General features: G+C 40.9%; 2 protein-coding genes across 8 annotated transcripts in view; one reads left to right on the top strand and one right to left on the bottom strand.

Moving 5' to 3' along the window:
* The first annotated feature begins 412 nt into the window (after positions 1-412).
* On the top strand, positions 413-5,491 carry napga (N-ethylmaleimide-sensitive factor attachment protein, gamma a). The gene is made up of 11 exons (XM_027005896.2): positions 413-599; positions 966-1,033; positions 1,182-1,266; positions 1,446-1,463; positions 1,547-1,577; positions 1,897-2,006; positions 2,199-2,265; positions 2,409-2,479; positions 2,591-2,669; positions 2,749-2,958; positions 3,761-5,491. The coding sequence occupies exons 1-11, from the start codon at positions 547-549 to the stop codon at positions 3,905-3,907; spliced, it is 939 nt and encodes a 312-aa protein (XP_026861697.2). The 5' UTR covers positions 413-546; the 3' UTR covers positions 3,908-5,491.
* The window catches only part of LOC113574752 (piezo-type mechanosensitive ion channel component 2), an 81,109-nt gene continuing 69,224 nt past the window's right edge, over positions 5,190-17,074 (bottom strand). For 2 of the 7 annotated variants that reach the window (XM_027005889.2, XM_027005890.2), the window contains exons 34-53: positions 16,541-16,612; positions 16,179-16,345; positions 15,161-15,372; positions 13,893-14,060; positions 12,614-13,051; positions 11,815-12,073; positions 11,488-11,670; positions 11,016-11,253; positions 10,770-10,902; positions 10,465-10,612; positions 10,042-10,256; positions 9,764-9,922; positions 9,301-9,448; positions 8,909-9,097; positions 8,638-8,730; positions 8,296-8,465; positions 8,047-8,163; positions 7,873-7,952; positions 7,504-7,717; positions 5,190-6,652 (exon numbers count right to left, since the gene is read on the bottom strand). In XM_027005889.2, the coding sequence (XP_026861690.2) occupies positions 6,400-6,652; positions 7,504-7,717; positions 7,873-7,952; positions 8,047-8,163; positions 8,296-8,465; positions 8,638-8,730; positions 8,909-9,097; positions 9,301-9,448; positions 9,764-9,922; positions 10,042-10,256; positions 10,465-10,612; positions 10,770-10,902; positions 11,016-11,253; positions 11,488-11,670; positions 11,815-12,073; positions 12,614-13,051; positions 13,893-14,060; positions 15,161-15,372; positions 16,179-16,345; positions 16,541-16,612 (3,656 nt within the window). In that variant the 3' untranslated portion in view covers positions 5,190-6,399. The remainder of the gene's footprint in view (positions 6,653-7,503; positions 7,718-7,872; positions 7,953-8,046; positions 8,164-8,295; positions 8,466-8,637; positions 8,731-8,908; positions 9,098-9,300; positions 9,449-9,763; positions 9,923-10,041; positions 10,257-10,464; positions 10,613-10,769; positions 10,903-11,015; positions 11,254-11,487; positions 11,671-11,814; positions 12,074-12,613; positions 13,052-13,892; positions 14,061-15,160; positions 15,373-16,178; positions 16,346-16,540; positions 16,613-17,074) is intronic. The other 5 variants (XM_027005891.2, XM_035530484.1, XM_027005892.2 and 2 more) reach the window with 4 other exon arrangements.

Raw genomic sequence — 17,074 nt, 5'->3', positions numbered from 1 at the left:
TGTTCCCATATTCTAAGATGGCAAGGCTCCAGTACACTACACAAATTCAGGAGTGTTTTCACTAACATGAAGATGATGTCAAAAGGATGGCCTTCTTTGGCCTCACTAGGTACCATACCACTGAGTCATTATAGAGTGCAGATTGTGAAATTGATTTCAATCTCCTGTGAACAACTAGAGGCTTTTTACATTTTTAACTTTAGAATTACATAGTAGTTCACATTATAGAGTTCTGTGTTTAAAGAAGTACAGAACACAAGAAATTACATACAAACTTGGCCCTTCATTTTAGGTATTTGAAGTGAATATATTGCTAGGTGTCTTCAGCGTATGGTGCAGTGCACATCCGGGCCAGGTGGGGGCAGTATGCCCCGCTCATCCATCCATATGTTTTCATTAATCGTAGAACTCCCTACCCGGAGATGACCACATCAGGCGTCACAGGACGACAACAAAGCAGTGTTGCTTCGCTGCACCGTGTCTTATGAAACATTACATTAACTAGCTACTTCTGTTATTTAGGTTTATAAGGGCTACGTCGAAAACATGGCTCAGAAAATAAACGAAGCGCATGAGCACATTGCTAAGGCTGAGAAATAGTAAGTTTTGCCGGGCAATTACCCAGCTGACAGCATATGGCTAGCTATCTAACGCTAGTTACATTTTACATAACAACGTTTTCAGACGGCTTTCGTTTTCATTAAACAATCTGAAAGAGTTTGATTAGATTACCAGTTCAGTGAGAACATCCGCACACACTCGGCAACGTTAACTAAGTATTCTTTGGGGTACTTTAGCTATCTAGCGTTAGCTAACGTCTATTATTCTCGGCTAGCTCAGTTTAAGTTGTCAGATAAGTTGGATATAATGGTGTAGGTTAGCTGACTGAGGTATTGCTTAGTCTTTAGGTAATTGCTACAAACTACAGCGCTTGTTCACAACTATCCTTACCGTCAATGTTGCAGTTTAAAGACGAGCTTTATGAAGTGGAAGCCGGATTACGACAGCGCTGCGTCGGAATATGCAAAAGCGGGTGAGAGTCAGACAGTAGTCTTCTTCTGCCCATTAATGCTGACATGAAGGTTAGCTAACGCTTGCTATTTATATTGCACTGGGAATAGAACCGTTAGCTACACGTGTATATTTTGGCCAGTGCAACATGTCGGTTCCTCTACTTTCAGCTGTTGCTTTCAAAAACGCCAGACAACTTGAAGCAGCAAAAGATGCTTATTTACAAGAAGCCGAGGCCCATACGAACAACAGATCGTATCCTTTCACTTTCTTTGGAGGCAAGTCGCAGGATAGCAGGCCACATCCAGTACATAGCTTTATTATTGCTTTTACAATGCTATTGATTCTGTGGGCTAAACGTCTGTAGCTGTGTCACATAGTGTTGATTTATATACAGTGTATTGATGGTTGTTTCACCTTGAGTCATGCTACAGTCTTTTCCATGCTGCAAAGTGAGTATTCCTGTTTGCTGTAATATTATAGATGCAATGTATGTAAAAGTACAGTCTAAATATTATCTTAATTTTGTCCACAGGGCTCTTGAGCAAGCAGGTATGATGCTGAAGGTGAGCTTCAAAAAAATTCTTAACTTTTTTTTATTTTTTAGAAAAATCATTTGCCATGCTATTCCACTGACAGTTTTTTTTTTATCATTATTTCAGTATTAACAATAGTACCATACTTGTCTGTGTGAAAACAAGACACCCATGAATAAAGGAACACTGATATAACCTTTGCTAGCTGTGATCTATTCATTTACCATCCATACACACTGCTTGCTTCTCTGGTTTTGGACTGGATTATTAGCATTATTATTAGATTTTTTAAAATATTACACAAAAAGGCTTCAGAGAAGATTGTGCATTTTGACTCTTTCTTATGCAGGACATGCAGAAACTGCCGGAGGCAGTGCAGTACATAGAGAAAGCCAGCCTGATGTACACTGAAAATGGCACACCTGACACAGCTGCCATGGCTCTTGATAGAGCGGGGAAGTAAGTGATTAAAGAATGTGTGTCCGTCAAATGGCCTTCAATTAATATTTATATAATATTTGTACAATCTTAATCCATTAGAGTAAATGTTGTTTAATATATGGAACAGTTTGGGCATTTTATTATATGAAACTGTTATCATTTTTGAAGCTGTTTAATGGTAATGGTAATAACAGAGCCTATTATTAATAGATTGATAGAGCCTGTGGATTTGGGCAAAGCTGTGGACCTTTATCAGAAAGCTGCATCTGTGTTTGAGGTGGGTGACTGGGGGGGAAAAAGCCTGTCTGAGAAATCATTTTAAATCACCTCTGGAATGAGCTCCTGAGTCAGTGATCCTACCGCATTGTATTCCACTGGTTCTGCCGTTGCTGCTGTGTCAGAGCGCATGTTCTGTTTCAGAATGAGGACAGATTACGGCAAGCCGTGGAGCTTCTTGGCAAAGCATCCCGACTTCTCGTCAGACAAAAGAAGTAAATTTTGCCAACATTTGAACTGTGTAGTACCCCACTGTTCTGTAAGATGTTTTGATCCTTGTTGTGTTTTTTGTCCCAGTTATCAGTCTATGTCTTTTCCCCTTGAAGGTATGATGAAGCAACATTGTCGCTCCAGAAAGAGAAGAGCATCTACAGAGACATAGAAAATTACCCAACATGCTATAAGGTATTTCCCATTTTATCTAAATACTATTATGAATCCATGAACCTCTTAGACATCTTATGTAGCATTCTCTCATGTTTAGAAAACCATTGCACAAGTGCTAGTTCACTTACACAGAGGAGATTACGTAGCAGCTGACAAGTGTGTGCGTGAGAGCTACAGCATCCCAGGATTCAGTGGGAGTGAGGATTGCATTGCTTTGGAGCAGCTGTTACAGGGCTATGACCAACAAGATGAAGACCAGGTGTCCCGTGTCTGTAACTCCCCACTGTTCAGATACATGGATAATGACGTAAGTGTTTTACTGTTTGCCTTAATGTGAGCTCATCTGAACGGTAACTTTCCTTCCTTTTAAAAGGTGTCACTGCACATCATGTGTATGTGAAGTTTTACTGAATTTACAGCGTGTTTCTTCACCTTTTTGTCATGCCTCTTCTAATCTGTCTATTAAGGGACTTGAAGGTATAACATTACTTTAATAGTTCCTCATCCTTTAGTTTTATGGTTTTTTTTTTTAACCTTATAGATGCTTTCCCTTTTCATAGTAGTGTACTGAAAGCTTCCAGAAATTCTGCTGTTTTTGTGTTACCCTGTAATTTAAATTAGTGCTCCATAGCTTAACACTATGGGTTGGAGGTTTTTTTTTTTTTTAAGTATTTTATGTATAACCTAGGCAATTGCGTACATTTCCTATTTCACATGGCTAAATATGCAGAATCTAATTGAATCATATACAGATCTGCTTCAAAAGACCTGATTGGAGGTTGGTGTTTTTAAATGTCTCATTTTGTCTTTTAGTGAGTGATTGTACATGGTGTGATGTCTCTTGTTTTTCACAAAGCTGCATTTGCCTTATTAAGGTTGATAATACCTTATAGTGTTGTCAAGTAAACATTTTATTGTCTCTTCCACATAAGCCCCACACTTGAGAACTATATAATATGAACATTAAAACTGGCTATTGCACCCGTACCTCAACACTTTCGGTTCTACTTCTAAACCAACGGAATGCAGCTATCCAGATCTACAGACTCTACAGACAGCTCTCCTAATTAGGGCCTTGAAGACTGAGATCCACCTCTCCTGTTTTTCAGTATGCTAAGCTGGCTCTCACGCTCAGTGTGCCTGGAGAGGGAAAGAAGAAGAAGGCTGTGGCTGCCACTCCTGGCGATGCAGGTGTGAATGGTGGGGTTGATGGGCCTGAGGAAGAGGAGGATGAATATGCAGGAGGACTCTGTTAACTGCTCTCATTTCTGACCTCAGATCAGTGAGTTTCCTCAGCCACAGGAGGAGATTTCCAGCACTGTGCAACTTGCTGTCAGAAAAATAGTCCCATGCTTTTAGTTTAGCTTTAAAACTCAGTCAGGAAGGACTGATTTCTAAGTTTACCAGTAACTTGGCAAATTAAGATTGCTGTGGCGTAGAGTCTATGGTCCTTTTGTGTTGGTGTAGGTTGAATGACTCTTTCTGTAGTACCAAAAAACTGGCCTGCCAGGTGTTGTAGTTCCTGACTGGAACTTTAAGACTATGCATTAAGTATGGAAAGTTGACTCTGGGTCAGCAGAGAGGGGCAGCTTTTCCTCAGAGTAAGATTTCAAAGGGAAATTCTGTTTCTGCATTGGCACTCTCTACCAACATAAGTAGGGAACATTCTTCATTCTTTAGCATAGCCTTAACAAGTATTTACCAAATACTAACAACAAACATACCCATGACCTGCAGCCCAGGGCCTGAGGCCTAAGCATGAATTTTGTTGTATTTAGTCATCACACTGATGATATTGAAATATCATATGTTCTTGGCCGTTTGCAAAAACAGAATTGGTTATCTCTTGGGTGTTTGTGAATTCTGTTAAGGTCAGATTGGTATAATGGAGTAAACAAAAACGAAAAAAGGGTCCTTTACAATATGAGGATGAGAGTATAAGAACATATTACATGCTATTTTATAAGTATTCGCAATTATGTTAAATACTACATATGCAGACAAATGCAGAATCTGAATGAAATGTATTTTTTAAAATTAAATTCCTGAATACCTCTGTGTACTACTCTATAGTTTTTAAAGGTGTTATGCACTTGTTACACACTAAATAAAAAAAAATCTTTAATGGGACCTGTGATATTTGATTGGGATGACATGTGAAAAGGTTTAATTATAGAACCTTAATTGTTCTATGACTATTAGTTGTCATGATAGTTTTGCCATCACATATAGTTCCAGGCAAAATGAGCAGGTATAGGTGAACGAGCCAACAGTGTTTTGTCATCTATCATATTTTTTCTCCCTCAAGCCTTAATTAGAGTTTACGCCAATATGCTGTGCCTAAAAACTTGAAAATAAAACTAGTCAAGGGAATGCATTAACTATTATTTATAATAGAAGACCTAAATTAAATTTTTCGTTCTGATATATCAGTTATTTTCCTCCCAGAAGCTAACGTGCAGACTCCAATGTCCAAATAACTATGATACTCAACATTGCATGAAATGTCTTAATATTATTGCTTGGAATATAATATAATAATGTTTGTAGCGTTATTTATTTAGGAAAAGTACACATTTACATTTCAGGGAACAATGCCTCTATGAGTAGATTAGGGAAGAGAATGGTATTGTGTGATATGCAGATTTTGTACATAGAAATCTTTCATGCTTTTTCCCTCCTCTGAATTGTGCTGAGATGATGTGTGTACCAATGTTCCATAATGAAAAATCTGTACACTCTTTATCAAAGTTCTTGTGTTGCATGGAAATCAATATTTTGATGAACAGTGTACCGCAACAAAAGTGTAAACCCAGTAAAAGTCTGAGATACAACATAAAGCTGAGTTTCCTGTGGTTGACTGAATGTTTTCATTTCTGGCAATTTCTCTTTTCCCCAAATTCTATGAAATAACTAATAATAGTAGCTTTGGATGGATAGGCATCATTAGTAAATTCACAGATAAGACACAGGCTGCAGGTTTACAAACTGTGCTTTATGCTTGGGTTACTGAAATACAATTATGTCCCACTCTGCATAGAGCATCCTGTAACAGTAGAAAGAACACGATTCTCCGTGCTGTGGCTGATCTCTTGCCTGTGGGGAAGAACAAACTTAAAATACTGTTCAGGCGAGATGACACTTTTTTTTTTCTTTTTTTTTTTTTTTTTCCTGAGAACACCATTGTTTGGATCCCTTGTGTTGTTCTCTGCACAGTCTAAAATGCTGGCAAAGGCAGATCGTGGTTCAGTGTGGAATGTCTTGTAGTTCATTTTAAAGTACTTCCAGAGTATGGAGAATCTTTTCTTATGAATTAAAAGTGGCTAGTGTCTTTCAGTTGCTGTCCTCGTTCTTCCTTTGTGTTTACAGCCAGCTACCAGGACAGTATATTGCACAACCCATGGATCGGTTCATTTCCATCTGCAAGGCTCCTAGCAGGTAGGCGGTGTCAAAGTACAGCTGAGTCCACTTTTCAGCCTCTCTCTCAAGTCTGTGGCAGCTGCTACATTACCCCAGTCCAAAGGCTTTTCAGGTTCAGGTTAGTACGTAATGTACATGTACTGTAGAACAGCTACCTCCCCAGGTTACACTGTTGACAGTGGGACCCTATCTAGGAAAGCTGTTTCTAATTCACAAGCTTGCGTGTGTACATGGATCACGTGGACAAGCTCTTCTGCACGGCACCCTCCAGAGGGCACTGTTTCTCTTTCACCTTGGTGTGTGTTGTCTGCATAGACTCTGCATAGGTTCATTTAGTTTTCTCCCTGGTCCACTTAATCATGGTCTCGGGTGAACGGTAGAGGAAGATGAGCTTGGCGTACAGGTCTTCCTCCAGCTCCAATTCGCCAGTCTCTCGGACGAGGAAGATGTCATTACAGAGCTTGAGGATGCGGTCTACGCAGGGCAGCTCCTCAAACATGATAGAGTGTGAGATGCCGCTGAAAAACTCACGCACGAACTTGCCTATTACCAACACCACGGAGGCATATAGACCCATTATACTGCAAAGGAGAAGGAAATTAATGTGACTTTGAAATACATTTACATGAATGTGTTACTGCCTGTATAGACTTTTAACAAAATTGCATTGTATTTGACTTAGGGCTGTCACAATATCAGATTTTCACTACACAATGATGGCAAAAAGAATTCACAATAATCATATTTTTGCCTTATCTATAAAAGAAATGGAAAAAAATGTAAGGCATTGCTCTTTTAAGAGAAACTGAACCTACCAATCATGCCTCGACCAAGCAGCTGCTTGTTGTGTGAGTTGCATGAATTGAAACAAAAGAGCTGCATAGGCTACAGCTCCTTTAGCTTTACAGACCTTTGTGTTGTGCATACATGATCTACAGTGAGTGATATTTGTAAGGTTAATATACGCCTGTGATGATAATCTAGAATTGATGTGAGCTTACGATGCATGGTCTGGTATTGAAAGTTCATATTAACATGATATCAATATTTGATTTTTTAAATATTTTTATTGTCAATACCGCTATATCGTGATACCTTTAATTTAAGTATTGTACGTTTCACCACTAGATATTGAATACTAATTATTGGCATGGATCACTGGCTGCATCCAAAACCACATATCATCATATTAAACCGTATGTGAAACTAGTACGTTATTCAAAGTTTCTGCCAGTATAAGTAATTTAACCTCATTAAGGTTACAGCTCTTGTGACATGCTGATTCAGTAGTGTCCAAAATGTACCCAAGAAATTTACTCTTGCAACTACCAGTAAATGCTCATATGCTAAAATAGTACATTTCTAGCATATAATAAGTATTCTGCGCTTTTAAGAAGCAGCCTACATCTTGCATAAGGTTTTGTTAACTTACCCGTAGCCAGCAAGGAAGCCCAGGCTGGGAGGACTAACTTTATCACTGAAAACATAGAGCTGCAGTCCAGCTTCCCTCTTCTGCTCTGCATTCTGCTCATGTCTCGTTTGGAGCGTCCCTACAGATGGCTGGTCAACAATCCACCACTCCTGGATCTGGCCACTGCTGTTATCGGTCCGTTCCAGGTCCAACAGGATGTCCTCGTAGTGGCCTTCTGTAAACACGGATGAGGTCCATGTAGTTGATCTTTCCATAGCATGAGTTCAGGAAGCATTACATTTAAATGAAAATTAAAATATTTAGTAGGACACTGGATAATAAACCAAAAGTCATAAAGCTAATAAATTGCTCATTAGATTCATACTTCACCTTCATAAAGCTGATCTATAGGTTTAGCATTTGAATCGCTGGGTGCTCGAATGAAACAAGGGAAGACTTGCTTTATGACTCTGTGAACAAATCATAAGAAGCAAAAAAAAAAAAAGTTATGGCTGTACCCGTGAGTGGAGTTGCTGCTTAAATTTAGAACTGCAGTTAACTCACAAAGCCTTGTTCCTTGTTCCATTTAACAAATCTATTAACTCTTGTCTTGTATTCACATCCAGGTATGTAATGTGCTTGTCCATAGCAACTTCAGCCTTTGCGCCAAGACTGAGATTCCTGACAAACATAAAGTACTGAGTTTCATTTGCTTGCAAAGCTAGAACATGGTTTTATAGGCAAGTTCTCAGATCACTGGGCCCTCACCACACTTCCCTACACTGTATTGTCTAATGTGTTTATGGCTATTACCTCTGAATAGTCCAGGACATGGTGACAGGAAACTGGTCCTCTTTGCTCAGTACGTCTATCAGGTTCTTCCTGCTGGGTGGGCTGATGGTCCACAGGGAGTTGGAACTTCCCTCCAGCTCGGCTATGGTCACGTCCTCAGCAGTGTATGCTTCCAGGAACTGCATCGCCCCCTGAGGAGAAGCGCACAGCAGGAGGTCTTATACTGAACATGTTAATTGAATACTTGAATTATGTATTGCTGTTTTGGGTTATTGTATTTTGCATCCAGTATTTCCAGACCATTAGATGTGAATACTAAATTAAACATACAGGGTGTTGTGAGAGTATGAGGTACAAACATACTGGAATGTATCTGTAGGAATTCATGAACTCCAGGAATTTTGCTTCAGTGAAGTCCTTTAGCTGATTCTGTTGAGCACTCATAGTGAAAATCGGCTGGAAAACAAAGTAAGCAAGTCAGTGCAGTGGACGTACAGGTTCACACAATGTACTGAAGATTTGAAATGCTCATGACCAGTAAATATTCAGCATTACTCTTCATTTTCCTCAAAGTTCTCCCAGTTCAGTCAAATCCCCGAGAGAGAGCATTCTGTTACCTAACGTGAAGGTGTACCTGAAATCCTCCCAGTGTGATGGTGACGGACACATCCAGGGGTTTGTTGACAACTCCGGCCACTGATTTGACCAGAGACATGAAGAGCAGGGGGAACCAGACGATGCAGATGAGCAGCATCACAATCATGCCCCCCATCCCATACTTCACCACCTTTTTCTTCTTCTGTCCGCGTGGCTGAGGATACCTCTGAGTCAACACACACATCACAAACACATCAACACCAACTCCTTTGACCCTGGGGCTGCAGCCTGGTTCTTATGCCCCTGTGCTGTGCAAAAAAATGGGGAGGGGCAAGGGCCTTATAAATGTGCAAACTTGCTGAATGTTCCTTTTCTAAATGCACATGGATTAAATAAACAAACTAAAATACCAAAAAGTAGATCCCTCACTTTTTCTGACTCCCTCCAGCACTTGAGCACAAAGATATGAGCATAGATATCTTCCACACAGATCCAGCTGGACAGACTGAGTGTGGTGTCTGTCCACACCCAGTCCATCACAGCCCGCAACTCTGTCAGGAACGGAACCAACCGGAACCTGAAAATCAATCAAATATTCAATCCATTTAGACACATTGTTTGGTTACATTTCTTCTTATAAAATGATACTATAATTGATACTAGATTTTTTAAAAGCTTCGATATATATGTGTTCAGAAAGGACATTTTCAACTATTATTGTTTTCACTAATGCAATTAATAGTCTAGCGTAATTTATTAAGCCTGTTTTTAAATGAGAATCAAATGCTTGATTTCTGCTCTAAAATTCATAATCATATTTATATGACAATGGGTGTAGAGATGTTCTCTGTGGTTAAGTGGCTGGGCACCGATGGGTCCCGATGGATCTCACCCTTGAAAGAGGAAAAGGTTGACATAATTGTAGCTTTTCGTCAGGAAATTGCCAAGCACGCGGGTAGGGTAGCCACAGCGGATCTGGTATGCTGACAGGCCAAAGTAGATGCACTTCACAAAGTACCAGAGCTGGGCCACCATGTTCTGACTGAAACGCCTAACAAAACAAACAACTATATATATAAACCATAGATCCATAGATGTCTATATAAAGCAGATTATATTCACCAAATTTTCCTGTAGTTTCTGTTTGTATTCAGTAAAAGTCGAGCCTACCTCTCAGTGACTCCTGGAAGTATGAAGAACATCCAAAAGTGGATGCCAAACACCAGGATGACCTGGAAGATGACTTTCCCTGTAACGGTCTTCCTTAGGTAGAGTGCACGGTCCACTACCATAGTACCAAACTGGATCAGAACCATGACCAAGAATGCCTCTGGAACCTGATCCTCTGACAGAGAGGATGTGATGTCTGCAGCAGCAGAGTGTTTCTATGAGGAGATGAGAGACACTGCTGAACACACATACAGAGAAATGAGGTTTCAGCACTTTTGTGATAAAGAATGAGGAGATTAAAATATTCTCTGTCAAAAGAAGTTAAGATTTTCACCACATTATTTCCAAACAACAGGAACAGACTTCTTATAGCACTTGGTATCATGCTCAACTGCCCTGAGGTGGAAGTGACACAGAACATACCCCAAAGGCCCAGAATCCAAAAACAATGATGATGAAGTCAACAGTATCAGCCAGGAACATGAGCACATACACATCTGTTACAGCACTGTACTCTGGGTGGATGAGACTGTAGAAGAACTGGCGAATTGGAACATAGATGTCTAGAGCTCTGAAATGATACACAAATGCAGGGTAAAATGGTTTATGCTCTGGTATTTGTGGCTATCAGAAAAATGGTTTAGAAAGTCTAACAATGAATGCCTTTCCTTTAGTCTAATAATAACCCCTGTATGGGGCTATACTGGAGGGTTGTGATGTGGATTTACATTTTGACAGTAAGTTTCTTTGCTTTGATGACTTGCTCCCGTAGCTTCTCCAGAATGAGCTCTTTACGACTCTTCTGCTGAACAGCCAACACACTGCCTGAGCGACACATACTCGACCGATTGCCAACGCTTCCTGTGGACATGCACAAACACCAGCATACACAGAAACATGAAATACTAGTAAAGAATGATCTCACAAGCCCTTTACTGTGTGTATCACAGTAGTGGGTGTAAGTGGGGGCGAACCTCCTCTGGAGCAGGCCGAACGATTGGAAGTGTGTGAGCCTGTGTTTGAACTGTTCCGTCTCACAAGTGTGTGTGTGCGAGAGTGTCTTCTGGCCACACGGATGTGTGTGGACTCCACTGAAGCTTTGCGGGACAGGAGGCTCCTCTCTCTGAGTGCTCCGGGTGTCTCCTCATCATCTGAGTCGGCATGGCTCACTGCTGCAGGTTGGGACTTATCTTCATCCCACAGTCCATGACACTGAGCCGGAGGATGTGCGTTTAGTAGTGGGAGAGATAACATCGAAACACTGTATAATAGTGATAATAGTGAACAGCTGTCATGTGCTTAAACTACATTCATCTGAATCCCAAAACCACATTAATTTAGAGAAAAGAAGCGATTATGAATTTTTGAAAATTTCAATTACAGATAAGAAACGGTAAATACATTAGATATGAAAGAACTAAACACACACCACATGTAAATTTCTACCTTAAGAATGGAGCGATGGAAGAAGAGTGCGAGCAGCTGAACCAGGTCATAATGGACGTAGCCCTCCTTCTTCTCCACGCCAATGATGTTGGGAGGGTGGAAGGGTTTGCTCTTCTCCCGCTCTATGTTCTGATTGAAGGGGAAGAAGCCGAACTGGAAGAAGTATTTTATCACTATTGTCACCTGCATGTAGGGGGGGAAAAAAAAAAAAATTCAAAGAATGCACAATCACATCACCTCAGTTTTCACGATGTGAATTCATTGACTAGTGAAATGTGAATCCCGTTGTTAACTGTAACGCAGATGATGGCATAAGTGAAGCGGTACCTCAGTGTAGACGATGGCAGTCATCCAGAAACGTTTGCTGGGCCGGGGAACAGACAGCATGGCCCACAGGAAAACGAGGACGGGCAGCACCAGCGTGGCCACTGAGGCCGAGATCATGTGGTTGAGAATGATGACCAAGTAGCAGACCATCTCTGAGTGGGCCACCAGCATGTTGTAGAGAGCATAGCACAGCTGCAGGATCTGGGGCTGAGAGCTGTAGAAGCGCCCCGACTCCTCCAGCTCCTCATCATAGAACATCCTGGTGAAGGAATGAAAACTTACTTAAGAAAGCAGATGAGGTAATAAGTAGGACAAAGCAACCTTGCTGTAAACACGTGTCCTGTTGGCAATACAATACCGTAAAAGCCCAGCATTGCAGTCTGTATTTCCACTTTATCATTTGTTCAAGACCATGTTTCAAACATGAATGAAGACTTTTGATACAGGCATTGCAGTTGGCTTTTTGAGCTTTTCAGGATGGTCATACTTGTTATACTGGTTCTGCAAGTTCTATTGCCATTTTTAAATCCAGATAAAAATTTTTTATTTGGGTTGCCTATGTTGTTCATTTGCTCTTGTTTATTTTATTTAATAAGACATATAAAAATATTTTTAAATTAATATTTGCATAATAATAAATGCTTAGTATCGTTTCATATTATGTTTAATCTCTTCTGTGTAAAGCACTCTGACATTTGGAACTCAAAATGAGAAATCCTACACTAAAAGACTTATTAAGCTAAAAGTCCCACCCTGAACTGTGAGCATTGCTCTTGTTTTTGAAAGCCACTGATCTTACCTGCTGCGCAGAAGATCACTGGCTGTGAGCTCATGGCTCAGTGAGGGAACGGTGGTGTCTCTGTGGCAGGTGTCTTTGACATCAGGAGTGGTTATCCTGTTCCTCTTCTCCTCTGGGTGAGCCACGGACTCACATATTGAGTCAAGACCAGTGGCCTTGCTGTAGGAGGGGGGGATATCCACTTCAGAGGGACACCTGCTGAAATGGGGCCACGTGGACGGCTCGTCCACTAAAGTGGTGTCCCAGCCTGAGGCTGAGGCCCCCTCAGTGTTCTGACCCTCGCTGCTGCAGCAGCACTTGTCAGAAGACTCAGGGAGCCCCGTGGCAGGGGGCCACATGCCACTCGGAGATGGGGGTCTCTCTTGAGCGTCCTCCGGCTCCTCGATTGTGTCACCCGTGCCCTGCCGAGAGCACAGCGCCGTGCACTGTGTGTTTTCACTGAGACAAGACGGAAGAGGAAACATAAAAAGAAATTGTGTGAAGTATTGTGCAACTGCACCACTAGGGAGCAGCATTTTCACATTTTCTGGATCACCAGGAACACAACATACATGTGAATATTCAAAATACAACAGATTACATTTTGTCATTTTGTATTTTTTAAATACCAACCTATAAGCATATATTTAGACTGGCATGTGGGTGTGAATGAGTGTGATATCAGTGATGTCAAGTGAAGTCAAGGTCAGTTATATTCCGCTGAAGCAGAGAAGGTCCATTCTGCTTCGTAGTGAGCACAGTGCTTTGGAAACAGCCTGCATGTCTGTCACCAACGAGCAACAGAAACCACCCACAGCAGTGTGGGTATTGTTCAATATTGTTTTTAAAACTGCTTCCTGTATTACTGGGATCAGATCAAAGCGTGCAGCTCCAAATGCAACAAGAACTGCAACAGTTAATTCCTCGTGCTAAAAGCTCATTAGAAACAGCACCATTCAACCACAGGAAATTAATACTGATTCATTTAATATTTTTGACAAAACACAATTTTTTCTCAAGTATGAAAAACTTTGTTGTGCATCCTACATTGGGCATGCTTTTTTCTCTATCGCTCTTTCTCTTTGTTCAGAGTACATGCAGGAACTCTTTTTGAGTTTAAACAGGAGTATATTTAGGTTTAGATGAACTGAAGATGGAAACCTAGAAGCAGGTGACTATTGGACACTCAGCTTCTCACACACCCACACACACACACACACACACACACACACTAAGACTTCACCTGTATTCACTGTGCAGAGTTGTGTTTTCAATGTGTAGAGCTGGGTGAGGTGTGTACCTGAAGGTAGGGCTGCTTGTGCTCTCTCCAGATGAAGACACTTGCAATCCTGGCAGGCGGTGTAGTTTCGGACGCGCTCGCTCGCTGGTTCTGAGCACGGGGTGAGGGGATATCTCACCCAGCTCCAGTGTAGACTGGCTGAAGAGTGCTGTGGACTCGGTGTACACACTAAAAAAGACAGAGGACACAGCTATGCACAAACAAGCCCCACAAACCTGCCATATTACAGCATAGTTTTCATTATGACTGAAATAAGACAACTATTTTGTGAATGACAAAACATGTCTATATCAAATTCCCCATCTTGTACTTATGCTTTAAGGTTGAATTAATACTGCTGAACATAAAATATATGTACTTTACTAATGTAACTCTGGTCTAGACTTCCTCCATCAAATTGAATGTTTTGATAATCTCAAAACCGTACCAAAAAAATCCTGACACAGATGCAATTAGTATAATGAGGCTCTTCAAGCATAATGGGTCCTGGTGTGCTATAATATACTCAGTTTCTATAGAAGACGCCACTCAGGCTTGAGACAAAAGCTTTTTGTCCTGTTTGAGATGACGGTGTTGTGATCTCCGTGGAGGTAAATCTGACGATAAAGTAAATATAGGATCTGTTGAAGCACCCTGTCAGCAGAGGGGAGCCGGGAGGAAGACTCACCGGATCTCCTCTGTCTGGAGACTTAATCAAAAGCTTACTTTAATTCAATAAAGCTGAAAGTTAATACTGAAACAAAATCAAATTATGTTGCTGTAAATTTCATTTTCTGCTACAAAGGGACCTGGTGATCCCCAAGTTCACAATAATAGACATCACACTGGAAATGGCATGAAGCCTGAGAACAGGTCCAGACAAGCAGGAATGACTTCTTGAAGTTCATTCAGTTACATTCATTCATCAATTAATATTTTTGTGAAATAAACTCAAACACCTACAGGAATATTTTACAGAGAAATTTTTTTTTAGTGTAGATCCTACAGTGAAACATGAAAAGAAAAAAGAAAAAGAAAAACAGCTACAGAATTTCTTTTATGTTTTCACACTAAAAACATTAAAAAAAAAAGTTAATTAAAAGTTTACACATTAAATTTGAGACATTTTAGAGTGCTGTTCTGCAGTCCTACATAATAAAGAACTGTACAGTATACTACGCTACCTGAGTTGACTCAGCATCTATTATAAGCAAACAATATGTGGCAAAGCAGAGAAAATGCCCAACACAAAACTGCTGAGCAGGTGTGAAATGTGTATGGGGCTGTACTGTGTTGTGCTGTACCCAGCCGGGCAGGCGCGAGGGGAGGCAGAATCCATAGTCTGTATGCTCTGGCCCTGGTCCAGCTGGGGCAGCGTGGGGGTAGAACTGTCGTGAGCCTGCAGACCCTCTGCAGCCGGCAGCACAGCCTCGGAGGAAGCAGACCTGCACAGCTGCCTCTGGTAGTACACGTGAATGCTCTCCCGTGAAGGCGTGTTCCCCTGCGGCCAACAGAGATGACGTCACTGCACCCACACTTCGCTCGTACACTCCACATTACATTAATGCAGGTTTGCAGCAAACACATTCACAAAACCTACCATGCTAGTTTAACATGATTATGGCATTTGAGATAAGGTTAGACACTTTAGCTCACAAACATCCAATCAAAATTTTAGAGCGCAATAATGACCCTCAGACCTTGGACATCTGCAGAGAATATACTGTCTTGGAATCCAAATTCAGCTTTTCTCTTTTCCAAAATCCTCTCTTATGTGCAGATACTCTGCACATAAATGAAACTGTCTTAATTGCTTAGGGAATTTTTTCTTACAGGGTGTATTGTTACAAGGAGAGGTAAAATTGCAGTTGTGGAGTTTTTCTGCAGGCTATGTGGATATGAGATGCATTTAATCTCATTATTATTAAAAGATGTCCACAGGTGGCCTGACAACATGACTGTTTTAGCTTTTAGACTGTTTTTGCCCTCTTGTTTCTTTAATGCGGGAATAAGTCCAAATGCTCAAGGAAAAGTATGCAAGTCAAGGAGGCACATCACCTCATAGACTGCAGTAAACTGTATAATCTCATGCTGAGACAATTACCTGCTGCCTTAGCCTGAGACTTCCTGTTGGCATGCCCTCCCCAAAGGGAAAATCTCATCTTGTTGTAGAGTCTGATGCTGGGACTAATTTGCTTCTAACATCACTTTGAGACAATGGCACCCTTTCAAAGTAGAACTGTCCTGGAGTCATTCCAGGTAGCCACACCAATGGGAATGCTAAATGAGGCTAAACGAGGCCAGTACCTTTTTGACCTCGTGGGTGAGCATGCAGCGCTCAATGCGCAGTACAGTAGAGATATCGATGTGCTCCTGGCACATGGAGTTGAGCCAAGTGGTGAAACTGTCCAGCAAAGCCAGAAACAGCACCCAAGAGAACTTTACAATGTTAAACACACGCCTCAGGATGTTGTCTGAAGGAGGAAAAGAAGAGGTTCGGGTTCAGCTCACAGTTAACAAAAGTAACTGAATCAATAAGCATTCTAAATATTTAAAGTATACACTAAAACTGTATTAGTATTAGATTTACTCCTGTATGGTTTAACCTCCGTTTGAGATTTTCCTGTGTGAATGTGAATATGTAAATATGGCACTGATAAGGACATCACCTGGTCCTTCAGATCTCTCATCTTCAAACACATCTTCCTCCTGTTGTTCGACCTCAGTGGTTACCTGAGCTGCTGGAGAAAGAGTGAACAACTCAGCTACTAAAATCACGTCATGAACCATGAACAATTGAATTTTGGAAATTTTTTAAACCAACAACAGAGAAATTGAAACAAGGACACAATCTGTCATTGATGCAAAGCACCACTATGATATAGTACCTCCACTGTATTTATTCCCCTTCGCATCCAAAACTTCCTGTATGCCTTGCACAGCATGAGTTTAACTTTCGTTAAGATTTTGAACATTAGTAAAAATTTCAGAAAACATCAGTTACCTGGTTGGTTTCCTTTATTATTTTAATGTATCACTTTTTCAGCAGGCTGAAATATGTGAATATAATCCTTACAGGCAACATACCACCAGTATTTTGACTGAATGTTTTATTAGATTTAGCTGCCGCACTTCGGTTACGTTTGAAGCTCTTGGCTTACTGGCGAGGCTGCTGAAGCCGTGTCCAGCCATCATATGGGATG

The sequence above is a fragment of the Electrophorus electricus genome, chromosome 10 (assembly GCF_013358815.1).
Source record: "Electrophorus electricus isolate fEleEle1 chromosome 10, fEleEle1.pri, whole genome shotgun sequence".
In the NCBI taxonomy this organism is placed as follows: Eukaryota; Metazoa; Chordata; class Actinopteri; order Gymnotiformes; family Gymnotidae; genus Electrophorus; species Electrophorus electricus.
Note: the sequence above shows the minus strand (reverse complement) of the source record. Positions and strands in the feature narration are given on the sequence as shown.

Coding starts and splice junctions, on each gene's coding strand:
- napga (XM_027005896.2), top strand. CDS start 547: ATGGCTCAGAAAATAAACGAAGCGCATGAGCACATTGCTAAGGCTGAG. Junction 600..965: donor ATTGCTAAGGCTGAGAAATA/GTAAGTTTTGCC, acceptor TCAATGTTGCAG/TTTAAAGACGAGCTTTATGA. Junction 1,034..1,181: donor GTCGGAATATGCAAAAGCGG/GTGAGAGTCAGA, acceptor CTCTACTTTCAG/CTGTTGCTTTCAAAAACGCC.